Source organism: Megascapheus bottae, chromosome 17, assembly GCF_031878675.1.
Source record: "Megascapheus bottae isolate mThoBot1 chromosome 17, mThoBot2.hap1, whole genome shotgun sequence".
NCBI lineage: Eukaryota > Metazoa > Chordata > Mammalia > Rodentia > Geomyidae > Megascapheus > Megascapheus bottae.
Window position 1 is genome coordinate 43766731 of NC_143525.1, and position 27720 is coordinate 43794450.

A 27720-nucleotide genomic window follows, 5' to 3' on the forward strand; every position below is an offset into this window, starting at 1 on the left:
GAGAGAGAGAGAGGAAGAGAGACTATGATGCTGCGGACCCAGGGGAAAGGGCTTTTACTTTATGACAAAACCTGAATGATGCCGTGGCACTGACCCTTTCTGAAAGCCATCCCTCCCACCTCCAGACCTCTAACTGAGGCCAGCTCTAGTCCTACAGAATCTCCAGATGCCAGAGGACAGGGGCCCTGCTTCCCTCAAGGTCTTCTGCAGCTCCTCTTACAAGGGGAAGGCTAAGGAAGGTTTAAGATGTGCACAGAGACCCTGAACCCTAATTTAAGATTATCTTTCCCTGGCCCCCGAGGAGCTCTCTTGAACCCCGACTCCTCTCCCATCCACCAGTATGTCAAGAAGTATCAGGTAACAATGGGCCCTGCTTGTACAGCCCAAATCACTTCTTAGATAATTGGGGTGTTTTGGTTTGCTTTTTTGTTCCTTGGCATGGCCTTGGTGGTCTGGCAGAAGACACTCTCCAAATACACACACGTGTGCAGAAGCACACAGGCGTACACACACCCTCTGAAATACCTTCCTGGGTTTCTCGGGTGTGCTGGCCGCTACAGGGGTAAATTCTGGATTAACAAGGTCCTGGGGCTGTCCAGGAGCCGGGCGGTCATCCGTCAGTCCAGTTCTCCACGGCCCCCATTCCCGAGTGGTACTGTAAGGTAGATTCCCGGGTCAAGGAGAAGCTCTGAGAGTAGAGGAACTCACTGGGGGCGTTCAGGTGCGGGGAGGGGGGCTTCCTCTCGCACACTGCGGGGAGGCCCCGCTCCCTGGGGAAGGAGGCCGCCGGCCCCCGCTCACGGACCTGAGGTTGGGAGAGCTGGTTGTAGACACTGAAGTGAGCATTTCCTGGTGGCTGGGAGCTCTGGGCGGGGATGGTGGGCAGCCGAGGCATCATGGTAGTGGCGGGGAAGTGTGCGGGGAAGGGCTGGTAAGGCACCGTGTCCACGGCCTGCACGCTGTAGCTGGTGTACGGCGACATGGAAGTCCACATGTTACAGCTCAGTGGGGGTGGGGGCAAGTCGTCCACCCCAGACACCCCTGCGATCTCAGGCCCTGACCCCGAGTACATACAGGCTTCCCTAGGGGTCACCTCGCTGCAATAGGAGGGGCTCAGCATCTGCTGATCGTACGGAGGGGGGGAACGGAAGTAGTGGTCGTCCCCCACTGAAGAGGAAGCTTCCAGATAGGGCCGCTTGCAAGGTAAGTCCAGGTGGCGGGCACTGTCTGCTGGGAGACAAAGAACTATTCAGATGGCCTCGCTTCTCCTGCCACCCCCACCGGATGCCAGGGTGGCTCGGCCCTGCTTTTGCCTGGGGTTGCTATGGCACTTCCAGATCCATTTCTAACTAGCTCCAGCTTCTCCTGAGGTGGCAAAGACCAAAAAGAAGTTTGTCATGGAGCACACTCACAGGTGTCCCCATGTGGGACACCACAGCGCTGGGCCCAGAGACATGCGCGGAGCCAGGAAGCACGCGCTTTCCCCGGGGCCTTCCTGTGGGTCAGGATGCTAAGAGGCCCTGACGTGGCCGTGATCCCAGGCTCCGTGGGCCCTGGCTCAGGAGGGGCTGGCAGTTGTCCAGAGACCACACTGTCTGAAGGGATTCTGCCTCCATCCTCAGCTCCTGAGGAGCTCAGCAAGCCAAGGCTACCCAAAGGTAAGGGGTGTGTGTGTCCACGCACACGCAGCAATACCTGACCTCAAGACTCGTTCTCTAGTACGTGGGCCACAGCTTCACTTAGTTTTTTTGGGGGTGGGGCAGGGAGCAGGGGAAGTTAATTGGAGATAAGGGTCTAATGAAGTTTCCTGCTCAGGCTGGCTTTGAACTACGACTTCCTGAGGCACTAGGATTACAGGTGTGAGCTGCCTGGCTTGTTCTTAGAAGGAGACATCAGTCCTGCTATGCTCGGAGAAGCGCCAGTCATGCTGGCATTCACGTGTCTACCGTGGTAGCGATATTCTGTGGAAAGGTGACATTAGATGCCACAAACTATGTCTCTGAAGCTTCCAACACCCTCAGGTGGGGGCCTTCCCCAGGTGCAGTGACATGCCCTTCCCTGGGGCCCAAGGATGAGCCAAGCATGAGAGCCCAGGGGAGCAGTCCACTCGAGGAATTTATGAACACTTCTCTGTGGCTGACCTTGGCTTCTTTCCTTGTGTTTCCTCCAGGGATTGGCTTGCAGGGCTGTGAGCCCACAGAGGGCGGGGCCTACTCTGAAGCCCTCACACTCCTCACCCATTGAGCCCCCCTCAGCAGGCCGCTTCCCTGCCCAGGAGGAACATGCCCCTTCTCCTGCTTCCCTCTCCAGAGTCCTCCTTTTCCCCTGGCAGGTGGCCCAATCCACTCCAGTCAGAAGGAACAAGAGCCAGATAGTAAATAGTTCAGGCTTTGTGGGCTGTCCAGGGTGTGTCATAGTTACTCTACCCCACTACAGTTCTGGGAAGGGTCCTGGGTGATACGCAAGTATGTGGGCATGGATGTGCTTTCTGAACTTGAACTGATATTAAACACTGAAGTTTACCTAGTATTTAAATACCAGGAAATAATCTTTTAACTCTGCTCAACTATGTAAAAATGAAAAAAGTCAGATTGTACGGGCAGCAAGCAGGATTTGGCCTGAGGGCCACAGCTGGCTTGGTCCTGAGTTATAAATGGGACCTGTACTTGGGGTTACTTAGATCTCTGCCATCTAGTCCCCGGGAACATTCCCAAGAGAACACCAGTGGCATGGCTAGTCTGGTGGGAGGGGAAGAGGGGGTCAAACACTAATCGCCATGACAGTCCACAGAGAAATGGGAGGCTGGCTCTCCCTTTACAAGAAGTGCAGTATGGCAGTCCTGCACAGTCTTCCTGGCCTGGAGCTCCAGTGGCTGCGTCCCTGTGCAGATCCTGCCCAGCTGGAGAGCCAGACCCAGGACTCGAAGTCCTCCTTGCTCTGCTAAGGGACCCCATACAAGCAAGAACCAGAATTCCTGCATGGAGAAGAGTGGCCCTGAGCCTGCCTGTGTGCCTGAGCCGTCCGGCTGTGCCCAGGGACACCCCCTCCAGTGGTACCTCGTCTCTTCAGGCAGTGGTAGAAGAGGCTGGAGTCCCTCTGCGAGGAGAAGGCATTGAGGGGCAGGTCCTGTGGCTCTGCGGTGGTGGCGAACTGCATGTGCGCCCCGTTTTCGTACTGGTACTGCTGCAGTGCCTGGTGGGCGCTGTGCAGGGGGCTGACATCCGGCTTGGCTGCCAGCTGGCTGGACACCAGCCTTTGCCTCATGATGCTTTTGGAAATCACAGGATACTCTTTGCTGAAGAGGTGGGAAGGGAAGGGAGACAGTGAAGATGCTGTGAGGTCCCTGGGCTTCCTGCCTCACCCGAGCAAGGCCAGGGCCTCCCTACCTCTGCAGCCGGGCCACCCTGAGGTCCCTGGGCTTCCTGCCTCACCCGAGCAAGGCCAGGGCCTCCCTACCTCTGCAGCCGGGCCACCCTGAGGTCGCTGTCATCGCTGCCGCGGAATCCCTTGGCGAATGGGTTGTTCTCAATTTTCAGCTGCGTGATCTGTGGGGAAGGGACACCCCATAGAGAAGCTGGGAGAAGAGGGAGCAGATGGACTCCCGGACCTTCCTCCTCCAGCCCAGGCATGTGCAGGACTCAGGTCTGGGAAAGCTGGGCCCCAGCTCTAAGCTGAGAAGCATGGTGGGTCCCGCTCAGCTTCGCCATTCACCTCTGTTCCATCCAATTCCTCCACTTCCTCCTCCCACACCTCCTGGCTGCCGTCTACCTCTTCTGTCACCCTGTCCCGTGCCAATACAACCCCAGATGGTGACGACCGTGCTAACTTGCCCCACTTCTGCCCCTGGTCCTTGTCTAAGGGCCAGTGGCCAGTCTAGAGCAGGAAGGACCCTGGAAAGGCCCTTCTCTCCCCATTTCCTGCCCTGTATGCAGGCCCACAATCCTACCTTTGGAAGCACCAGGAGGAGGAAGATTAAAGAAAAGAAGGGCCTAACAGTCCACCCCCAAGGCAGACTCCATGCTCCTCATCTTTGCAGTTGCTGGCCATGGGCTCTGGCCCGCGGGAACCAGCCTTTCTCCTTAATATACTTATACTCTGTGCTTGGGTCTTATGTCTCTCTCTGCCCCGCCTGCCTCCGGCCTGCGTGTCACGGGCAGAAGCGCCGCTGGTGGGAGGTGGTCATACCTTGTGATTCTGGTAGGAGGTCACAGAGATGAAGGACGTCTCTGGGAACACATGCGTACAGAAAGCTGTGTTTTTGGAGCCAAAAGCATTGTTCTCATCAGCCTTAACGATGTGCAGCCTTGGCTGGTACTTGTGCATGGAGTTGAGAATGATCTGGAAGAGAACAGTTCCACCTTGAGCCTCGGGGGCCCACACTGCTGGCCCTGACCTTGGCCAGCTGACCCAGAGCTGGCTGTATCCTCCTAAAAGCCCAGGGCCTGCCCAGCAAGCCTGAAGCCCAGAGAGAGAGAGCTGATGCTTCCAGGACCCAGACCCCTGCGTCCCCAAATCTGCTGCCCCACACCTACCTGGCCTCTCTACCCCAGCATGAAGACCTGGCCCATACCACCCCGGTGTGTCAGGCTGCTTTTACTCAGGGAAAGTCATTTACAGTTTAAAAAGCTCCCGTGAGCTCAGCACTCCAGCAGTGGAGGTAGTGGAGGGTTTTGATGGCCTCGGGGAAGTCACTCAACTTCTCTGAGTCTCGTCTACATTTGTATACAGTAGGATGGCAGTACCCCAACAGTGTACCACTCTAGACTCCCCCACACACGCCATGCCCCTGGCCTGAGACCTGCCCTTCCTAGAAACGCTGCCAGTGCTCAGGCCCCTCCTCCCCCAATGATGCCCACCAAGGCAACTCCAGCGCGCAGGCGCGGTTTGGGAGGCAGGCAGGGTTTGGGAGAAGCTGGGGAAATGACCAGCACCCCTCAGCGCTCACAGCAGAGGCTGCAGACAGGCTGTGCGCTCCTGCTGAGCCACCCAGTGCCAGGAGCTCTTCCCACCCACAGTCCACGCACAGCCCCGGGTCTCAAACAACAGCAGGGAAGGTCTGAGGTCCTCAACCCTCAAGGACCACGAGCTGGCAGTGCACAAGTTACCCCAGCAGAACAAAGCTTAGCAAGAGCCCAGAAGGCGCAGCAGCACGGGGCCCTGGTGGTAACACAGTGGTCCCGCCCCAAACCTGCCTCACGTAGCCATGCCCCACAGTAGCTGTACATCATGTGCCATTAAGATGTATTTTTTATGGTTGACATTTGCCAGATGCCCTCCCCACTGCAGGCAGAACCAGGAATTTGGGGCGGTTTTTATCAGCACGGCTGCATCTGTTAACCCTTTGGTTTCTGGCCCAGCTAGGCAAGCCTTCAGGCCCTGTTCCTGCAGATTCCCACCCTTCCCTTCCGGGTTCCCAGGGGCCTGCAGGAGCAGAGTGAAAATGTTAACTCTTGGATGACCACAATGGTAAAAGAAAAATAAGAGCCAGGCTCTTCTGTGGGGAGCCTGGCCGAGTGTGGGTCTGGCCCTGAGAACAGAGACGATTGGAGAACTAGCCAGCAGAAGGGGTGGGCCATGGCTCTGAGCCCCCCAGTTTGGCCAGTGGAAGCCAGCCTTTTATTTCCTGAATTAGCCATCCCCCACCAGCCCAAATTACAAACCTCTGGATGCCTTGGGGCAGGTAAGTTTCCCAACCTTAGTCCTACAGCTAGGGACCCAGAGTAAAACAGGAGCCCGGTAATAACGAGAGAGACTTGACTCTCCTTTCCCTGGAATGTCCCCTTAGAAAGAGGGCTGGGTCTTCTGAGATTCCTCCTGTCCCCATAAGTTACTCTGTCACCTGCTCCACTCATCAAGCCACTAGAGCCCAGAAAGGACCTGAGCTCCCAGAAGTCCTGGCAGCTGAGCTCCTGAGAGTCAGCCTTCATGTTCCCTGAATGCCCCGATTCCAGCCTTCTTCTGTCTGAATTTTTCACCTCTTGAGTTCCCTCCATTTCTACATTCTCCTTCTTGTCCCCCGAAGACCTGACCCTTCAGGAAAGCCTTTCCAGGCCCTATGCCACTCTAAACTCTCAGCTCTGAAACATTTTACCAATGCTTAGCTGGCCCTTCAGTAAAATAGCAAACCTCTCTAGCACTGGCAGGAGGGAGGGGATGCCCCAGCACTACAAGAAATCAAAGGAACTCCCCAGAGAAAGGACTGCTCCCAGCAGGACCGGCCTCTGGTCACTAACGGCACCCCTAGGATTTGGCAGCAGAGGAAGAAAGGACATTGCACTGACAGATTCCCATAGAGGTCAGAGGCACCAAGAGCCCGCCAGATCTTAGGACAGATGAGACCGTCCCTGCTCCTGGGACGGATGGACAGCCACAGCAGAGGCACTGCCATGAACCCCCTTTCTCCTCAATGTCACCACCTCCAGATCCATTCAGTGGCCAAGTCCTGGTGATTCTGCCTGCAAAGCAGAAGGCACATCTCCACCTACTTCCTCTTCATGAGCAGCCGCTGTGCTTCTTGTGAGGAAAGTCCCTTGTTTAGAACCTAAAGGGGAAGCCAGGAACGCTGCCTGGCTTCACAGCCCTCTTCAGGACACACAGGGCTTACTCAGGACCTCTTATTTAGAAGGGCCTCAGACGGTTCCCTTTCTTCCTTGAAATAAAGGCCTAACACCTGAGCCCATTGAGACACTGACCCTGGCGACTAGATCCTCTGGGGAAGTAGCCAGAAACACCAGAGAGAAACTGCTGGACCTGCAGCCTCAGGTAGGAACCCCTAGGGGGCGCAATGTCAACCACAAAGCACTCCAGAAGCCCCTGTATCTCTACTCATCACCGCTGGAGCCAATGAGGTTCTCATCTGGAAAATGAGAGCCTTTGACCACGTGAGTCCAAACACCCCTTCCACGTTGACTATCTGGAACCTGCCTGGGGTCTAGAAGAAAGCCCCCACCCACTGAACCCACACAGACATAAACTTGAACCTCAGTCTCAGGAGTCAGAGAGAATGTGGAACCAGCTGGGTGACTCACACACCTAGCTTTGCTCGGAAGTTCCTCAAGTGCCACATCCATGTACTTTGCCAGAGTATCTAATGTACATTGGTTGCAGAAGAGATTGCGCCAAATGGGCCAGCCACGTCACCAACCGCTACATGACAGTCCCGTCTTCATTGTTCTACAGAAATGGGATTCATTATGTTCTGGCCACAGTTCAGAAGCCTGTTCTATGTTAGCAACTGCAACAGCGCCAAACATCCCTCTCCTCCAGAGCGGCCACAGCGTGCTCAGCCACGGAGGACCACGGTCCTCTCAGAGCATCGGGGTGTGGAGAGGCAGAATGCAGACATCCCTGTAGTCTTGTCCAACCCCTTCGTTTTACAGATGAGAAGAACTAGGAAGCCTGGAGCCCAAACGTGACTTGCCCAAGGACACACAGCTGGTTGGAGGCCATCCTGACTGAGTCCAGGTGGCCTCTGAGAGCAGCACAGGCTGCTCTGCACAGGCTTCAGGACTGGGGGGAAGGTGTCAAGCAAGCACCATGAGGACCGTGGGGCCGCTAGGCCCTCTGCCTACTGTAGAACATGATATAACCAGATGCTAGCCTTAATAACAGTGTGGTTAAATTGTCCATTTGCCATGTATTAAAACCAGGTTTGGGGGTCTGGGAGTTTGCCTAGTGGTAGAGTGCTTGCCTAGCATGCACAAAGACCCAGGTTCGATTCCTAGGTACCACATACATAGAAAAAGGTGTAAGTGGAAGGGCTCTAGCCTTGAGAAAGCCCAAGGACAGTGCTCAGGCCCTGAGTCAGTCCCTGGGACTGGCCAGGAAAAAAAACAAACAAACAGAATTTATTCTGGGTTGTATTAGGGTTTGAACTGGGGTCCTTGAGCATACCAGGAAGGCTCTCTTCCTGCTGAGTCCCTGCTGCAAATTGAGCCTACATATGCCATGACTCCCTGCTTGGCATTTAGAAGGCATCTCATGTAATATTGTACCTGGGCTGGCCTCAAATCGCGATTCTGCCTCCCCAAGGACAGGCAGGTGCCATCAGCACCCAGTCATAACTTTATTTCCTAAGACTACTTCTCTGTCGTCCTTCTTTAACCACCCTCCCTAGCTTGTGAAGAGGATAGGACAATAAGGCTAGGGCTTACAAAGAAAAAGAGAGAGAAAGGAGATGGGAGGGAAGAGAGGGAAGGAGGGGGAAAGGATAGAAAGGCAGTAACTGGGACCAAGAGAAGGGACTGACCATTCCATGAAATATCCACATTAGAACTGAGCCAGGCAGCCCTTCTGTCACTCAGAGGGCCTTAGACGTCACTCCCAAAGCAGAAACCTGTGGGTCCTCCATGAGGCTCAAAACTTTGTCTCCTCTCACAGAAGCAGTAAGTCAAGGTTCCCAGAGCACTCACTACCTAGGGACGGGCCCTAGGCTAAATGTATTATACATTATGATAATTAATCTTTACCAAGCAGCCTCTATTCTATCCTCATGAGCACCACAGAGGAGAAGGCATTTGCCAAACAGTGAACTTGAGGCAGAGCTAGAATGAGTTGTAAGCAGGGGGCTGGTGGCTCACACCTGTGATTCTAGCTATTCAGGAGGCTCAGATCTGAGGATCATGATTTAAAGCCAGTAGGAAAGTCCAAGAGACTTATTCCCAATTAGCAAAGGGCCAGAAATGGGGCTTTGGCTCAAGTTGTAGAGTGCTAGCTTTGACTACAAAAGCTCAGGGACAGAGCCCAAGCCCTGAATTCAAGTCATAGAATCAGCACAAAAAATAAAAAATGCAGAATGGGTACTAAATTCAAATCCTGAACCGGGCACCAGTAACTCCTTTAATCCTAGCTACTCAGGAAGCTGAAATCTGAGGAACAGGGTTCAAAGCCAGCCCAGGCATGGAAGTCCGTGAGACTCACCTCCAATTAATGTGCAGAAAATCGGAAGCCGTGCTCTCTTTACCTGGCTGGTGAGGGGAGCAAGTTGGAAGGGATGAAGCACCAGCAAGAGGGTGGCACATTATCACGGTTCAGCAAATGTGGGTGACAAGGAAAGGGGAAGTTGCAAAGCTGTGTGTCTCCACTGGCAAGTTCATAGCACAAGCTTTGGGGATATCAACCACTGGCAGAGGAAGTGACTTCTCTGTCCAAAGCACCCCTTCCCTGGGTTCATTATTCACATGCTGCCACCAGCCCCACTGGATTGTCAGCAGAGTGCCCACTGAGCACCCATGCAGGGGAATCAAAACTTCCGACTTCACAATCTAATCAAGAATCACAGTCATCCAAAATAAAGGCATGAGCAGAAGAAAGGCAGAGCCCTTCTGTGGAAACCCAGGATGGCACCCTGGTGGATACAAAGATGATGTTCTGCAAAGAGACTCTTTAAGTAAGTTGATCATTTAAGGGGTTCCAATAAACAAGCAAATCTGTGGGAGGGGGAGGGAAAGGGGGACAAAAACATGAGAAGGGGTATCAAGGTTCGAGAAGTAATGTACCCACTACCTGATGAATGTAACTGTAACTCCTCTATACATTATCCCGATGATAAAATACAATAAAAAAGCAAATGTTTCTTTTTCAGCATTATATGCTGTATCATACAGTTTATACGAAAACAATACATATAATTAACCAAGAAAATTCTGAAAAAAGTAGAGTCAAGGGGACAAGCTCTGCCAAACACTAAGCCATCACAAAGTCTCAGCAGTTACAGTATACAAATTCACCCAGGCAGTAAGCATGCAGAAAAAAGTCACAGGGAGGTCCTGATCCAGAGAGAAAAGAAGACACTTTGGTGACTTGTGTTGGGACAACTGCTAGTTCCCTAAGGAGAGACAGACAGAAATTATATAGGCACTTCAAATTGAATGCTAGGATAGTTTCCTTGAGGGTCAATTAACTCACTAACTACTAGAAGCCAAGCATGGTAGTGTACACGAATAATCCCAGCACTCAGAAGACTCAGGAGGAGGATCAGCCAGGGCTGCATGATAAAGGAGTGAGACGCTTGCTCAAATATATTATATTACATCTATCAAATGCAGGTTGGAAATATATTTTGAGACATAAATCTTCTCCTAACATATGTGTGTAATATATTAGAAGAAAGTTCTCATGTAGATGTGTACATAAACCACACAACAAAACTGTAGGCAGCTATGGCAAAGAAAGGAAGAAACGCTGAGAATGGGATGATTTCAAAGATAAAACAAGGTTACAAAAAAGCATTTGTACAATGGGGTGCTGTGTGTATATAAAAGAGGGGATGTGAGATTGTGTATTCTGCTTATATGTACATTAAAATGCTGAAAGAAATGTGTGTGTGTGTGTGTGCGTGGTGGGTGCTACAAGAAACTGGTGGATGGGAATGAGAAGCTGGAGGCATGACACTGAAGACATGTCGATTTATGGGGCTGGCTGTCTGTGAAGCCCCGTGGAAGTAGTGCGCACTTGGGGGACAGAGGACTTGTTCCAGCTCAGGTCGAATAAACCTCACTTCACAGGCACCCTGCCTCCCCAGCCTGTGAGGGAGGCCTGGCTCGTGGAGGTACTGATCGAGACCATCTCCTGTGCGCGTGCATCTCCTCCCTGCCTCCAGATGAGCAGAGAAGCAACACCCACCTGCCAGCTGCCTCTATGCCCTGCCCAGAACAGGGCCCTATCTCGCCACAGTGCAGCTCCCTGAGCTGCTGGAAGCCCAGGTGTGGTTGGTATGTTAGAAGCGGAGGAGGGGAAGGAGGAGGAGAGCAGCTTCGCTTTCCACCATGTGATTGCAAGGTGCAGGGAGGTGGAAGGCGGTGGTAAGTATGTACAGGTGGTAAGTATGCAGCAGAGGTGGAGCTGAAGGCATGCTACGGGAGGCCCTGCCATCTTGCCCCTGCTCCCAAGATCCTTTCTGCTTCTCCTACCTCTGGCTGTAAGCTTATTTCCAACTCCCATGGCCATACCTTCATGGTTCTGACGAGAAATCTCCCTGTGGGGGTTTTGGCTTCCAAAGCCCACATTTTCCCAGTCCGAGCTCTGCCTTGTTCTTAGGAACATGGCTGCAAAATCTGAGAGGTCCCCATCCCAGAGCTCCAATTACTACCCACACACACACACACCCTAGACCCTCTCCTGGTGTCACCATGCAGTCCACCAAGCCGGCTCAGTATTCTAGGTTAGAAAGCTTCAAGTTCGGCTCACCCTGTTTCCTCACTGCAAAGATGGCTGATAGGTCCAATACATAAGGGCTTAAAGAAGGGAGCTGTGGTTATGGGGGTGCACAGTAACCATTTGAGGATGCTCCATGTCTTACTAGCTTCCCCAGATTCCACCCTGCACGCCCCCTTCCCGCTCTGAGCTTGGGACTTTCAATTTCACCACTCTGGTGACAGTCCCAGAGCCCCATCCCCTTCCTGGCAGAGGTCCCAGCCCCACAGAAGGCTCTAGGGGTGGCAGTGTGAGCACTCCTGTGGGGAAGGGCTGCAGGAAGCCTCGTGAGGCCTACAAGCTCTCAAGGGAAATGTGGGAAGAGTGGTACAGAAGGAAGGACATGTTTGGGTATGTTATGGTACAAGATGATTTTCCCAGGCAACTAGATCTAGAGGCCAAGAAAGGTGGCCTCTTTGCCATGCCATGGGCACTCACCATTCCCCTGGTGAGCCTGGACTTGGCCGGGAGGCTGGCACACCCTCCATCACCTCTGTCTGCATGGCCAGAGATGCTCCCAAATCAAACAGCTGAAAACAAGACAACTACAGCCCAGAAGGGCAAGTGGCAGGGCTGAGAGCGCAGGACCAGGAGGCAGGAGAGGATCCAAGCACCTGTCCCTGAGATCTGCCACACAGGCATGTGCGACCTGTGCATGGGGACAGAAGAGACAGAGGTGCATCCCACCCCTCGAGGGAAAAGCCCTAATGCCAAGGCACGGTTACCCAGGCACACAGAACCAACAGAGTCAGGTGCCTCCCAGCCTCCAGGTATACGAGCAGCCCCCTGGGCCCTGACTTAAGGCTACAAGCAGAGCTGTCTGCAAACCCCTTGAGAACTAGATTCAGCCATCAAAGATAAACAGCAGTTTGGGAAAACCTCCTCCTGGGTTGTAAAGACCAATTCTCTCCCTCCCTCCCTCCCTCCCTCCCTCAATCCTTCTCTCTCTCTCTCTCTCTCTCTCTCTCTCTCTCTCTCTTTCTCTCTCTCTCCCCCTCCCTCCCTCCCTCCCTCCCTCCCCACTTCTCTCATTCACTCACTCACTCCTAATGAATCCTATCATTTCAACCCTGGAGTCCCTCCCCTCAGAAGCACCCCTGCAGCTGATGTGCCCCAAATCCAAGCCAGCGCCTCCATGCGTAGGTGCTTCATCCAGAAGCAGCTCCTGACAAGCTCTAGACTGGCTGTCTGGTCCACCTCCTAGAGTCTGGGCAGAGATGCCGTGTCCAGGTTTCTTATTCCCATCACGGGGGTCCTTTCTAATCTCCCGAGACTGAGTGACACCACACCCCAGCCAAGCACAAGATTCAGAGTGGGACAAAGACCTGGCCGAGGTGCAGGGCACCTCTTTCCTCTCCACTGAGAGGCTTGGGGGTGAGGGTGGGGGTGCAGCTGGGGCGTGGCTCTGGGTTAATTAGGTGAAGGAAGCATTTTCCTAGCTGTTCGTTATACATCATCGACGATGAAGAACTGAATGGATCCTAGGAAACGAATCAGGAACTGCAGACCAGCTAACCAGACGTGAAGCATCGCGGGTATTTTTCCATGAGGAGCGATTGTTGACAGGATCCTCATTTGCACACAGCTCCCTAGAAGCTGAGGAGGGCTCTAGAAAGTACCTGCCCCTCCACACCCCACCATGCACACCCTGAATGTTAACCACTAATGCATCCAGCAGCCTCTCCTGCCCTACACCCCCCAGTGCCTGGCCCTGTGCACAGTCCAGAGAGGCAGGGCCTGAATCCTGGCGGATGATACCAGCTGCCAGGCTTCTGTTCACGCCACACTTGAGCTAAATATTTCCACATAAACCACTCCTTGTTGTGGGCCTGCCAAGACCAGACAGGGGAAGAATGAGCATCCATCCATCATGCTGGATGTGTGGTGGCAGTATGGCATCCCTGGGGCCTCAGAAGGCCTTCCACGAGAGCCTGTGCCCAGGCAGGTCTGACAGAGGCAGACCCAAGAGCCAGATCAAGGTTTTCTCCCCAGAAAGACAGAACACACCCGAAAGGGGCTTCAGAATCCATCCTCGGGTTTTGTGTGGTGCTCCAGCAAGATGAGATTTGAGTGGACGGAAGCTGAGAGATCTGGCATCCGAAGCAGCAGCGTCACTAGCTGCAAGATGCTTTCTGTACACCTTCCAACCAAACCTCACTGCGATGAATGACCTATCTGTGTCCTTTCCATTGTCTCCACAGGAAGCCAGGGCTCAAAAGGGCTGAGACACTTGCCCGTAGTCACCAGCCAGAGAGTGAAGTATACAGCTGTCTCTGAGACCAGAGGCCCAAGCTCCCTCCCTGAAGACCCCTCCACAAGTGCCAAGGCTGGCTGGCACTGTGAGGATGGATTCTCCCCACCCCTGCCCCACTCCTTCCAGTGCCCAAGACTTGCCTCCCAAGGCCAGGCAGTCCCCATTCTTACATGGCCAAAGGGATCCAGGTGGTTGTTTGTCAGCTTCAGCTTCTGGAAAGAGACCAGCTGCCGCATCCAGTGGGCCCCTGTGGCAGGAGAATCTGGGTGGACGTAGAGCCTTCCTGGCATGGCTGGCTCTGCCTTTCCTGCCACCATCCTACCAGCAGAGCAAATGGAGACAGAAGCTGAGTGCACTGGGGTTCCCTCTGAGAGCCAACCCATGCCAAGAGGAAAAGCTCTGCTATTCCCATACACTTCAGGGTGGGTCAGGACAGGAGTGAGGGCGGTTGGGGGGAGCAGGCAGCAGTCCCGAACTCAGTCACTGCAGGAGGAAGTGGCAGATGATGCTAAGTGTGAACTTGTATCTGAAGTTCATCACAGATAGACTGCATGGCACGTCTGTGTATGCAGTATATCCAGAATTCTTACTTTTTCTTAGCAGTAATGGGATCAAGATGCTAAGTAATCACTGTTAAGCCAGACCCTATACATTTATACACATACACACACACACACACACACACACATATAAGCTTATTTAGTTTGTATTGGTCCTGAGGACTGAACTCCAGACCTGAGGACTGTCCCTGAGTTTCAGGGCTCAAGGCTAGCGCTCTAGCACTTGAGACACAGCTCTACTTCTGCTTTTTTGGTTAACTGAAGAGTCTCATAGACTTTCCTTCCCAGGCTGTCTTTGAACTGCAATCCTTAGATCTCCACTTCCTGTGTAGCTAGGATTATAAGCATGAGCCACTGGTGACAGGCTCTATACTTCTAATTTTACAATGCTATAAACTTTATTATTTGGAGGGAACTTATCAAAAAAAAAACCCATACAACTTTTGTTTGCCCCCCCATACCCCCAAATGGTATGAAATTAATTGGTAGCTGGCCCCTTAGCTAGAGTCAACTCTGAGTCCTAACCTAATGAGAAGAAAGAAGAAATAGAAACATAGCCAGTACCTTGCTGTCCAATCTTGTCCCCACGCAGACATGGCTTTGAGCTCCGGGAGTAGAAGGGACCCTATGGAGCTGGCCTCCTGAGAAGCAGCCCATCCCTTGCTTACCTGGCCCCAGATTGGTTTGCCCACTCAACTTGCCAATTCCCCCAGGCCCTTGCCAAAAAATCTTATCCCCCAAGCCCAGGCAGCAGCCTTCCTCCATCTGAATGTGAACACACAACCTGAGAGGGACACGCTACCCGCAGACAGAGGGTGTGAGTGGAAAAGCAGAAAAGCAGAAGGCCGCCACCACAGGTCAGACAACAACATGAACCAGGAAAGTCCCCTCAGTAAACAGGTCATGCCCTCCTTCGAGATACCAGTGGGTTCTAAGTCTGCCAGGTACTCCTGTTTACCACCATCCAACACAGTCATCAAGGCCTGATTGTCCACAGCGTGGCGAGGATGAGGACTGATGAAACCCAACAAACCGTAAGTGCCAGAGCTTCTGTTCAGCCCCCACCCACCTGCTTCCCATGTCTAGATTCTGGTCAGTTCGCAGCCCCTGCCGTCTCAGAGCTGAGGATCACTGCCTCATGTGACACCCGGTGTTTGGGGAGGGGAGCGAGGGAAGAAAGGTTCTTACCACTTGTTGTCACAGAACTTGTAGCGATGGTCGTCTGCGGGGACGATGTCAATAAGCAGGATGTACTTGGTCTTGGGGTTCATCCCCGTGACTTTCACCTTGTAGCTGGGGAACATCCTCCTGAGGGCGCCGCACCAGGAGAAACCGGGCAGAGTTAGTGAGGAGGCAGACCGCTGCCATGTTGGCAAGAGGTAGCTGTGGTTTGCACAGCCTACTCCTCCCTCTGTCCTACAGCCCACCAGCCTGGTCCAGGAAGGCAGTTTACACCTTTTCCCGAATTCCTGTCTCCTCAGATTGGCTGGGAGACACTAAAACATAGAGACCCTGCTCAGAGTGTGAGTCTTCAAGTCCTCTCCACACAGCTGCCAGATCACATGACCTGTGATGTGCCCAGGAGCCACAGAATGCCTCACGGGGGGGAGGGGGGAGGGGGTGTCATGTCAGGTGGAAACCTTTAGACCTTTCACCGACTCACAGGAAACCAGAAGAATGCTGCTGAAAACCCTGCTAGGATTCTTCAGGTGAGCTTTGTAGGGGTGAATGCCTCTCTTGGGCTGAGCACCCTAACTGGACATCCACCGGTCAGTCCAGGAGCCAGCCCCCAGATTAACAGCATGGAGGATTCTGAAAGCATCCTGCCATAGTCCACAGCCTAGCCCCCACCTCTGACCAGCTTGAGGCCTTGGGCAACACACATAGATCTCTGCCTTGGTTTCCCTAGCTCTAAAGTGAGGAAAATGTCCATTAGCTCTCTTAGAGATTGCCATGAGGGTTAAAAAAGATTTATGACTGTTGCCAACAGCCCCTGTGAATTCCACAAGTCAGTGCTATGACCTATTTTGGTCACACACACACACACACACACACACACACACACACACACACACAGATTTTCTGGAAGCCCACTGTGAAGCTGTCCAAGACCCAACGTCTTGAAAACCTTCTAGAGAAAGGCATCCCCCTCATCAGAGGAAACCCAGACAGCAATGTGTGTAAGTGTGCATAGCTCCCTCCCCGCTCACCAAGTGCCAACACTTCACAGTCCCCCTCAGCCTCCATCCACCTCCAATTCAAACCTGACTGAAGCCACCAGGAAAACCATAACCAACCCTCTGAGCTGATATACTGACCAGCCATTACACGCCAGGAAAACTGTCTGCCTCTTGCTAAGCCAAGACAGTTAACTGAACACCTCAAACACCTTATTTTGTGGATAGGGAATACCAGCTTACCTGGGATGGGGGGGGGCTTCTAGAAGGAGTCAAGGCCTCCAGAAGTTGGCAGGACCCTGAGGGGGAAGGTGAGCTCACTGCACAGGGGAAGTAGGGCTGTGTAGGCCTGGGCTCCCAGGCGCATGTGCGCTCTCAGGGTACCAGTGCGCATGTGTGCATGTGTGCGTGCCTGGAGGGCGGGGGAGTTCTAACTGCAAGTCCAGGGACTTATAAACTGGGTGGAAGAATTTGTCTCAGATGTCAATTGAAAGCATTTTCAAATATCTCCCCACCCCCTCTACAGATGGGGGAAGTGAGAAGGCTCAGGAACCCAGTCCTGCCCCCTCCAGCTCACCAGCCCCTGCCCGGCTGAGGGCACAGCTGGAGCCTGAACCACCCTCTTTCTTGGCCCTGCTGTTCTCTGGGGGGCCTAATACTGGAGCGGGGGAGAACAGCTGCCTTGCCTCCCCTCCCTGGGGGAAGGCCAAGAATCCTATCCCCTCCACGCCACCATTTTGTAACTACTCTACAGACAGTCACAAAATGGGGAGGCCCTAGCTGAGCTTGAGCTGGCCTGGCACCAGGGGTCTGCACTTTCTCTGTTCATCCTTAGGCAGTCAAGTCAGGTACAGTAGCAGAGGGCAGGCCGCCATGGGCGTGGGGGGCACGGGAGGAAATGCTTTTACCCATCTGCACAAGTGGGGTGGTGAGGAAGCCTGGCCCTTCTACTCTTTCACTTGAGAAGCCCAGCAGGCCAGGCAGAAATGGAGTGCTTCCTAGAAGCCTGCACCTCTCACGACGCACACTGGGTGTCTTGTCATTTGACCCCCCTGGCACCCCAGGATTCCTGACGAGAACAGGTGGTGTGTACGCAAAAGCAAGTGCGTGGAAGCTCTGCCCCTGCTCTGCCCACCAAGTCCCGCTTCCCAGGGCTGCAGCCCCCTCAGCAGGGAAGGTGCCAGGGTAACCCGGTTAAAGGTGGAGCTGGCTGGGGCTGGGGCATCCCTGTCGTTTTGGAGACAAATGGGCCTGCCCAAGTCCCGTTGGGGAGGTAAAGGCCGCGCTGTGGGGTCCTGGGTGGCTGCGGGAGGCTGGAGGGAGCCAGCCCCCCCCCCCAGCCCCTGGGAACCCCGGGCTCTACCGGCCCAGCCGAGGTCTTCACCCGTGCAGGAGGGCGGAGCGGGGAGCCGGGAGCGAGCGGAAAACCAGAAGAGGCACCTGAAACCCCACCACCCTCTGGGGGGGAAGGAACGCCCCCCTCCCTGTGGCTGGGGAGGGAGGAGGAGGAGCAAGAAGGGAGCCCCCCTCCCCCCCCACGGCGCGGTCTCCGCAGGCTCCCGGCGAGCTGGCGGGCGCCCCACGCCCCGGCTCCCCTCCGGCCCCCGGCCTCCGCCCTTCCCCAGCGCCCCCACAGCCGCGGCGCCGCCCCACGCGCCTGCTGGCCGCGCCGTCGCCCTGGATCCGGGAGCCGTGGGGCTGGAGGGAACTGCGAAGGCCGGGTCCTCGGATGGCCCGCACGGCCCCAGCCGGGAACCGGGCGCTCGGACGGGCCACCAATCTGCGACTCCGGGCTGAGCAGGGAGGCGGGCGCGGGACGGACGCGCCCAGCCCACCCCTGGAGGGCGAGGAGGGGCACTGGGAGCCCCGCCGTGGCCCCGTGGGGAGAGGGGCTCCAGACCCCACCACGAGGGCGGAGGGCACCCTCCGGCGTGTCACCGAGCCTGCCCTGCCGGCGGGAAGTCCGGAGCCCTTGGGGCCCGTGCTCATTTTGCAAAAGTCTATGGAGTTGTGAAATTAAGATGTGTGTGCGCTTCTGCAGAGAGGTTCGACTTCAACAAAACCTGCAGGGAAAAGTGTCCAAGCTAAGGCGCACACGTGCGCGGGCCTGCTTCGGAGGCCAGAGTCTGAAGAGGAACAAAACGAGCTGCAGGAGAAAGCTGGGGTCCACAGGAAACCCCACCCATCTTTCCAACGCGAATGTCTTGGAGCCCAATAAGGTTAGGTTAGCCTAGGTCTGAGGGTGCTGCCTGTGCTAAGGCCAAACCATTTGTAGCCAAATAGTTTCTGAGAGCAGTAGCCCTCGATTGATTCCCACTTTGCACACACACACACACACACACACACACACACACGGGGGGGGGCGGCTTCTAATCTATTTAAGAAATATTTTCCCTCAGGGGAGGGTTAGGAGGGGGTGTGGAAGGATGTTTTTTAGGAAGGTCAATTGCTTCCCTCGTTTTTTTTTTTTTTTTTTTTTTTAAGGCACTTCCTTCTGATAGACTTTTGCTTTCAGAAAATACTTTGAGAAGAGATCAAAGCACTCTCTCCCCAACCCACTTTTCCCAGTGTCTTCAACCCTTGCTTCTCTTATCATCCACGCCACTGGGCTCTGACGCTCTGTATACAGAGAGAGGGCAATTGGCTTTGAAGCCCCGGATTAAGCCGGGCCAAATCCTTGCCTCAGAATAACAAACAATACAGGTTCAACAGGAGTTCTCATCGGTAGTTCATTTTTCAAACGCAAATTCACTGTCACTAACACAAGCAACATTGAACTCAACAGGCTCTGAAGGCTGATAGCGGAGATTTATCTGGTGGCAAAACCATGACCTAGGAGTAGGGCAGTCAGACAGTTAGGAAATTTTCATTTGGGAGAGGTTTATATTTAAATTTTTGTGGAGCTCACTTTTATCTGTGTTTGGGAGAAAATGCAGTTTCTCACACAGATCAAGCTTGGCAGGGATGGGAAGAGAGAGTTCTGCTCTGTGCATCCGCCAGCCAGCACGAGGGCTCTGGTGCAGGGGATTGAGAGGGCAGAGGCTGTCTGGGGAGGATTTGACCCTCATTTTAGACCTAACATCAGTGGCTCTAGTGCATTCAGAAACTGATTAACCAGATGGACTTAGTCACTCAAAGACTTTCTAATGAGACTCTTCTTTCTCTTGGCCTCCAGATTTTCAGTGACCCAATGGGCTAAGGCAAGAGGCTTGGAACCAAAGAACTCAAATTGGTCTGAGAACATTATGGTTCCTCTTCTCCAGAGTCCCCTCAACCAGACAGCACTGTTCATGTTCCTAACTAGCCTGCATCTCTAGGGCCAGATAACAAACTTATTCTAAAGAGAGCCCTGAAAAGAAGAAGGAGGAGGAGGAGGAGGAGGAGGAGGAGGAGGAGGAGGAGGAGGAGGAGGAGAAATCAAAGATATTTGTCCAAGTCAGGATCTTGTTTGCTTGAGGAGTAAGATGCACTGAGTACTTGTAGATATAGACCTGGTGATCACCTAACATCCCTTCTCTGGGGTTTGGTTTATGTTCTTTCAGTCTCCTAGCTCTTACAGTCTAGGAATCAATTATTCAGAATTCAAAAGGTCCAGGAGAGCATACCAGGAAGGGTTCTAGTACAGACACTGTTTAAGGACCTTGGAAAGACACTGGACAGTGTTGAAGAGCCACAAGCTTGTGCAAAGGAAAGGGCAAAGGGGGCTGCATCTAGTAGTTGCCCTGGTATAGTGAGCAGGGCAGGGAAAATGGCATGTAAAGTGGGAGGGGATAACTTGGAAAGACCTGGGTAGGATCCCCAGCAATAAGAAAAAAGGGAAGAGGGCTGGGGTGGGGGAGAAGGAAGACAGGAGAGAGAGAAATAAGGCAGTGGACAGCTTTTCAGTGGAAGCCGTGGAAGGAATAGTAACTACAAGAACTATGAAGCAAGCCAAGCACCTCATGCCTGTAATCCTAGCTACTCAAGAAGCTGAGATCTGATTCAGTCAGCCTGCTCAAGGAAGTCGGTGAGACTCTTATCTCCAATTAACAACCAAACAAACAGCTGGAAGTAGAGCTGTGGCTCTGGTGGTAGAATGCCAGCCTTGAGCAGATAAAACAAACAAACAAACAACAACAACAAAACAACTAAGGGACAGTGCCCAGGTCCAGAGTTCAAGATCCAATGATGCTGTCACAAACAAAACTGTAGAGCCTGACAGTGGTAAGGACTTTCTGAAGGACCTAGATGTCCTTCTTCCAAAGAAATGGGGGACTGTTCACCACAGCCATTTAAAAATGATTATCATCATTCCCTGCCCGCCCCCCGACCCATCCCAATGATTCCAATAAGATCAGGCACAAACATCAACCTAAACTGATGGCCTCCTGTGTGGGTGCTGAGCGCAAAGAAGGAAGAGGATCTATGCAGGTGCAGGAAACTCACCGAGGAGAACCACAAGTGCCTTTTGTTTAAAATAGTAAAGGCAGAGAATATGCCCAGGGAACATTTATTTTTGAGAGACAAGGTTCTTTCTGCTGCCTACAAGTAGAATTTCTGGATTGCTCTTTTCTTTCTTTCACTCTGTCCCAGGAGGCTCTTCACACCTGTAGGCCACCTGCCATTTTTACCCAGCACCATTCACTCGTTCCCCTTGTTTGAGTCTCAAGGTAACTGACAAGGGAAAGGGCCTCAGGTAAGTCTGTAGTTACCATTCAACTGACAGGACAACTATGGGGATTAAGTGACATGGTCAAGTGCGCCCAGCTAGGAAGAGGCAGCGCTTATGTCATGTGTCCCCCAGGATGGTTGCACACTCTCCCAGGAGCCTCCCAAAGCACCCCAATGCTGAAACACTTGCCCTGAAACCAGTTTTCCTCCTTCCTTACTTGGCCACGTCTTCTCCCTAAGTCATGAGCGCTGCCAAGTACCCAGACCTCCACCCTCAACAAAATAAAGGAAGCTTTGCAAGGCAGGCCAGCGAGCAGACTGGAAGAACCACAGCACTCCGTCCCGGACACACAGCAGACCACCAGCCTTGGTTTCTTTTGAAGCACATGGTGCTAAGTGCTTTATGGACAACTGCACAAAGCAGAGCCCTTTCTTTTACAGATGGAGTGGGAAGGGGGCAGAGACCCTTACGTCCCTAGTCTGAGGGTAGCACGGATGGAAATAGCCTCATTGAAACTGGAACAGTCCTCTCTCCCTGGCTTTCGTTGGTTTGCCATCTGATTTCTCCAAAAACCTCAGTTATGGGCCTATAACCAGACAAAGGGACATATTCTCATTTAACCTGTCCCTAAGGACCAAAATCAAGTGTGTGTGTGTGTGTGTGTGTGTGTGTGTGTGTGTGTGTGTGTGTGCATGTGCAGGGAGGGGGGTGTGCATGTGCACACGTGTCAAGGCCATTCCTGAACATGAACTTTCCTGTGTCCCCAGCAACCTCCCAGGTGAGAGCTGTTCTGGGACTGCTCAGGCCCCACCCACAGATACCCTCCTTGGGGCACCTCTGTCATCCACCCTGTCCTGCAGTCTGCATCTTCCTTCTCTCACTCTCTCCTCTGCTCTCTCCCACAGACACCAGTGCATTTTAAAGATGTTTCCACTTTATAAATCATCCCTCTCTGGCAGCAGCTGGAGAGAGCTGCTTCCCCCACTTCCCCACCCCAGACAGCACACACACAAACTCAGCGCCTTCAAAACACACACACACACACACACACACACACACACACACACACGGAACGCCTTCCTTCCCATTGGCAGAGGAGTCTGCTCTGCTCTTATGAGGGGAGACCTGGGTTTCTTGCTGCTACTCGAATTGAAAAAAGGTAGTTATCTGAGGGGCAACTCTGGGTCCCCAATCCCACAGTTTGGAAAACGCACCCCTAGTCCTCAAAGAGAGAAGGGCAAATCAAAAGGCCAAAAGGGTTGTTGCAGTGCCGGGTGGAGTGGCACCCTGGTTTGCATGACCCTGCCTCTCCGGAGGCGCCCAGGCCGGGAACCCCCAGGACTCCTTGGCAGTCCCTGGAGATGACCCTCCTGAGTGCCCCGCCATCTCCCCTAGGCCCAACCACACACCCCCGCCCCCGCCGCCCGGCCGCGCTGACCTGCCCGCCTTGGTGATGATCATCTCGGTGCCCGCCTCGTGGAACTTCTTCCAGAGCTCCTTCTCGTGCAGCCCCACCTTGATGTTCTCGATGGTCTGGGGTGGGAGGGAGGGGAACACTCGTCTGCGCGGCCCGAGGCTCCGAGGGAAGGAGGAAAGGCTGCCATCCCAGGAGCCCACGCTTGCCCATCTCGTAAAAACGAGATCATCTTGAAACATTGGCGAATGTTTAAGACACAGATGGCATGGGTGGCTCGACTCGCGGCTTTGGGCCTGCACCACGGGAGAGCGGCGGAGGGTGCGTGGAGAGCAGGGGAGGGGGCCCTGCGCGAGCACTTCACGCGGCTGGCGGTAAGCGCCAGCTCGCAGGGAGACCCACGCGGGGAGCGCACGGGACGGGGCGCGGACGCACAGCGGCGGGACGGGGCCCCCCGCCCCACAGCGACGCCAGCGTGGCCCCCTGGCCTTCGCCCTGCCCCCGGGGTCCCCCTTCCCCTCCAGCCCTAGAACTCGTCCTAGGGGAGGCAGGGGGGCTCCCAGTCACCCCGAGAACGCAAACCGAGCCCGGTGATCCCGAGCCGGCTGACGATCCCAGACGCCCAGGCCTCCCCAGCACCCCCGGCCCCCGACGGCTGGCCCAGCCCTACCTGCTCGGCGGCGGCGGCGGCAGTGGCGGCGGTGGCGGCATCGGCGCCCGGCCCCGAGGGGCTGCCCAGCGCCGCTCCGCTGAGGCCGGGCGCGGCCAGCGCGGGCTCGGGGGCCGTGGCGGCGGCGGCGGCACTGGCCTCGCCGAGCGCTGGGCCCGGGCCCCGAAAGGCCTCCTCGCTGTCCGGCAGGCCCTTATCCTGAAGCATCTCCTGCGGACACAGCAAGCGCCGTCCCTCCTCAGACCCACGCCCGCCCCGAGGCCCAGGGCCGGGCCGGAGGAGCCGGGGCCTCGCGGTGGGCAGGGGGCCTCCCCGCGCACGTGGACCCCGCCCTCCGGAGCCGGGCCGCGGGGGCCCCCCTCCTCCCGCCGGGCTCGGGGCCTGGGAGGGTCTGCGGGCCGGGGAGAGGCCGCGTGGGGAGTAGGTCTGGGGAGAGAACCGCCTCCTCGGCGTGGCCCCCGCGGCACCCCCGGCCCTCCCCCCGCTGGGCTCCCCGGCCCGGGTCCGCCGAGTCCCGGCCTCACTTTTGGGGGTTTTGTCCCTCCCGGGAATGGTGGAGAGGAGGCCTAGCCCGAGGCCTCCACACCTCCACACCTGCAGAGGGACTTGGCCAGCTGGGCCGGGGACCTGGCCGTCTCTTTGGCCCCCACCCACCCCTTCAGGCCACGGTTAGCAGAGCTCTGGAACCGGAGGAGCTCGCTGCTACTCCTACCCTGGGCCCAACGTCCTCACAGCCCTCTCCGCACCCTCTCGCGGGTCCCTCCCGTCCAGGCCGCAGCTGCCCTTTCTTAACAAACGGTTCTGCTTTGGGCCAAGGACCCAGACCCTTCAGGGCCGAAAAGCAGGCCACCAGGGAGCCTCCAGCTCACCAGCAGCCCTGTTTACCTACCATCCCGTGCCCACTGCCTCCCCTCAGCGGGTCCTGGGGCTGCAGAGAAGAGGCCAGCTTGCCCAGTGGATCCGACCAGGAGCAGCGGACCTTACACCCATCAGAGGTGACCTTACACCCATCAGAGGTGACCTTACACCCATCAGAGGTGATCTTACACCATCATCAGAGGTGCCACCACTTATACCCTCTGTGTGCCCCTATCCCTGCTCTGGTGGGGTTTGTAAGTCGACGTTTTCGTGCAGGAATCCATCTCTGCTTCCTCTCCTAGGGTTTCTCCCAGGCACAGGCCCCTGGCTCACCCCTTCGCCAGCCTCCCACCCCAGGCTGAGACTTTGGGCTCCTAAGGCCTCGAAAAGTAAACAAGCCAAGTGCAACCCAGGAGATAAAAAGGGGCCGGGAGCCGCCGGGCTGGGAAAAGCCCATAAAGATAAGGCTGACAGCCCAGTGGAGCCCAGGCCACAGCCGACCGGGCACCCAGCACCCGCCTGGGTCCACGTGCGTGTTCCCAGCTGAGCTTCGAAACCCCAAAAGTCTCCAAAGAGGACGGCTGTACACCCGAGTCGAGATACTGGTTCTCCCTGTATCTGGGGCCCAGCCAGGACAGGCGCCCACGGACCCGACCGGCGGCTCCTGGAGAGGAGGGGCTGCCTAGAGCGTGGCTGAGGTCTTCTTGGGGCGTCGGCACCCCGTTGGGGTGACTGGGCTGATCACCTGCCCCCCCCTCAGTCCCTCACTCTCAGTCCCGCCAGGTGCAGCCCGGGTCCAGGACGCAGGCGAGCCTTTCGGCCGGCGAGGGCTGCGCTGCGCTCCGGGTTTCTCCTCGGGCCTCCTTTCCTCCTTCGCGGAGCTGAATTCTGGCCTCACCCAGGTCGGCTGCCTCCTCCGAGACCCCCCTCAATTTTCTTTGTTGTTGTTCTTGTGGGGCTGGCCCCCAGCGGCGACCCCGAACGCTGCTCGGCTGCTGGCACCGCGGTCTCCCCGGCGAATCCCGAGCTCCCACTGCGCCCGCGGCCCACGTCCACCTCCACGGGCGCAGACCACCACCGCTGGGCTTGGGTGCGTGGGCTTTGGCAGCCTCAGTTTCCAAGAAAGGCAGCACTTTTCTTTTCACATCCAGATTATTATGGAATGTTTTTCTGCACTGGAGCCATCTTTAACGTTTTGTACTATTTTAATATTTTATAATTAATACAGACAGTAGAGTATTTTGATCAGTTCAGTAACATTTCCCCGTGAATCATTAGTACCTTTATCTCTAACACTCCATCCTTTGAGCATTATAAAATATGTTGTCGCTTTTCTGTCATGGCATCAGAATTCCAGGGCTCTCCAGCGCATTGGTGATAGTGTTGTCAATATCTAGGTAATTAGATACAATGTGCCTTTGTTTTACTCTTTCCTGTGTCCCTAAAATGTATCCATTTCTAGGTCTAGACTTTGTGACACTGTTTCAACAGATTTTTATTTAACATAACTTGAAATATTGTTCTCAACATTCATGTTAGTTTACTCCACATCGTTACATTTCTTATCATCTTGCCACAATTGGTTCCGCCGAGAATGTTCCCGGTAATCCAGGTGTTACTGCTTCTCACGTCATTGCAATATTTTACTTTGTCATTTTTTTTTTGGTAATGGTAAAGATAACGTGCTAGTTATTTTTCCTCACATCATTATTTTTCCTTATTTTGCTGTAACATGCAATATTGCTTCAGTCCTTCGTACTCTTGATCGTCTTTCATCACATCCGGCCAATTCTTCTTATTACTCAACCATTATTTATAATGTTATTGTGACTATGAATACCTTGGCTATAAATTGTCATATTGTTTCTGTAATCCTCCTGACCATGTCTTTATATTACTATTGCCCTTAAGATTTTGGATAATATTTAATAGTTCACGACGGGATACTAGATGATCATATTCTGTCGGTGCTACCAATAGTATTTTCTTTAAAGGTGTTTTTCATCATTCAGCTTTTGCTTCGTTTCCTACAGTTGTCCCCGAGTTTAGGAATTTGTTGCATCATCACTATTTGTTATAAATGATCACCTCCTGATTTTAATATAGCTATCATTTCTATATTTGGAGTAACTTTATCTTTAATCCTTTCAAGGCTGTGGTTAGTTTTCGTTTGATTACGGAAGACTACTTTTACTATAAAATCCAAGTGTTTTTCATCAGTCCTGCCGCTCCGCCTCGCTCCTTTGATAAAGCTCACATCGATCATTTTGACCACTTATCGTTCCTCGAATATAACGTTTTTATTTAACTCTGACGAGCCGGTCCAGTGTGATCCTTCACGTTTCTGCGTCGATTTCGGATGACGGCTGCCGGTACCCGAGTCCTCCTCCGCCTTTCTTATTTGGGGAGCTGCTCGGGCGCTGGCTCGGAGGTGCACCCGCTCGGGGGGTCCCTGAAAAGCGGGGCTGGCGGCCCGGTGGACGGGGCTTTGGGGCCCGCGTCCCCTGGCTGAAGCGGGCCCTCCGGCCGGGAGGCGCCCTTCACCCGCCCGCGCGCCCCTCCAGCCCCGGCCGAGCCGCTCCGGCTGCGCCTGGCCCGGACACCCCACCCCGTCCCCGCGGACCCGCACTCACCCTCGCTGCGCGGCCGCATGCGGAGGCGCCTGCAGCCCGAGCTCCAAGGCGGGTTCAGATGCCGGGAGCAGCCCGGGGCCCCCACTCCCGCGCCGGGTCAGAGCCCCGCTGCCCGCCGCGCCCTCGGGGCTGGGCGCGTCCCGGCTGCGGACCGGCCCTCGGTCTCCGAGGCTGCACTTTGGGACCTCGGCTCCCTCCTCCTCCCGCTCCCTCCCTCCGGGGCCGCCACCCTCCCCCCCCCTCTGACGTCGCCACCGTCAATCAGTCCGCCCCGCCGCCCCCCGGGGAGGGAGGTTCTGGGGTCCTGGGACTCTGCGGCCCTCGGGTCCCCAACTTCCGACCGGGCTGCCCGCTCGTCCCCGGAGCGGCCCGGTGCTCTCGCCGCGGCCCCGGGGGCGGGGGTCCCCTCCGGCCCGAGTAGGAGTCGGGAACCCCGCGTGGTGGAGGTTAGAGAGGCCCGGCAGGCCCGAGGCGAGAGGACGAGGGCGCCACGCCGGGCCCGACCTCCCCGCGTCGGCGGTGCGGGCAGGGCGCCCGTCTCCCCGGGCTGCGGGGCACGCGCCCCCCGTCCTCACACCTGCAGGCCCCCGGCTTCGGGCACTGCCCGGCGGCGTCCCAGCCCTTCCTCTCCCCACGCCGGAGGCCACGGGAAGGCTGGCCTGCCGCGGGAGACGCCGGGCCGGCCTCCGCTGGAGCCCAGTCCCAGGGGCCAGCCAGGGCAGCCCAAAGGGGCCCGGCGTGGCGGAGCTCTTTTGGGGAAACTGCAATGGAAGGCCAGCCGCTCCCCAAGATTCTGAAGAGCACCAAGCTTGCTAGGTCTGGGAAGCAGAGGTGGGGGCGCAGCCTTCTACCAAGCGGGGACTGAGGCCCGCGGGGCCCGAGCCGCCCAGACCTCCCTGGCCCGCCTGCCACCGTCTACGTCCTGCATTTCTCTATAGCCACCGTTCTCTCCCCTTAGTCCCCTGAGGCAGGCAGGCAGGCAGGCAGACAGACAGACAGACAGACAGACAGACAGACAGACAGGCCGGCCAGCCCGGGGAACTTCAGTCCGTCCATGCGCAGCCACACAACCTGTCACACACCCAGGCTACCGACGCCAGGATAAGGGCGCCCATCCACTCTCAAAGGCTCCAGAATCCTCTGCCAGCCCAGGTCCCATGTGAGACCTTCAGTTCTGAGCATGAGACATATCCCCCGTCCGCTGGGGTCTCCAACCGCCCCCAATCAGCCACTTTTCTTTCCAGACTCGGATCTCAGAATCAGGCTGAAGGAAAATTGCTAGGTGAGTTGGAAGCTCTCCTAATGCTGGG

General features: G+C 55.2%; 1 protein-coding gene across 3 annotated transcripts; it reads right to left on the minus strand.

Annotated features, from left to right (window-relative positions):
* Tbx4 (T-box transcription factor 4) lies at positions 1 to 26463 on the minus strand. Of its 3 annotated transcripts, none has more exons than XM_090351756.1 (9): positions 26411 to 26463; positions 22920 to 23129; positions 22274 to 22368; positions 15196 to 15315; positions 13618 to 13765; positions 4186 to 4338; positions 3457 to 3545; positions 3057 to 3295; positions 1 to 1230 (listed from the first exon to the last, which is right to left on the minus strand). In XM_090351756.1, the coding sequence occupies exons 2-9, from the start codon at positions 23124 to 23126 to the stop codon at positions 611 to 613; spliced, it is 1671 nt and encodes a 556-aa protein (XP_090207882.1). In that variant the 5' UTR covers positions 23127 to 23129; positions 26411 to 26463; the 3' UTR covers positions 1 to 610. The 3 variants fall into 3 exon arrangements, with proteins under 3 accessions (XP_090207882.1, XP_090207881.1, XP_090207880.1); XM_090351755.1 differs by lacking the exon at positions 26411 to 26463 and adding an exon at positions 23809 to 23871 and having other exon boundaries at positions 1 to 1227; XM_090351754.1 differs by lacking the exon at positions 26411 to 26463 and adding an exon at positions 23809 to 23871.
* Between the last annotated feature and the right edge of the window lie 1257 nt (positions 26464 to 27720).

Excerpts from the sequence above, each read along its gene's own strand:
- Tbx4 (XM_090351754.1), bottom strand. Across the intron at positions 3,296-3,456 it reads AGGGTGGCCCGGCTGCAGAG|CAAAGAGTATCCTGTGATTT; the intron begins GTAGGGAGGCCC and ends CCACCTCTTCAG. Across the intron at positions 1,231-3,056 it reads CCACTGCCTGAAGAGACGAG|CAGACAGTGCCCGCCACCTG; the intron begins GTACCACTGGAG and ends TTTGTCTCCCAG.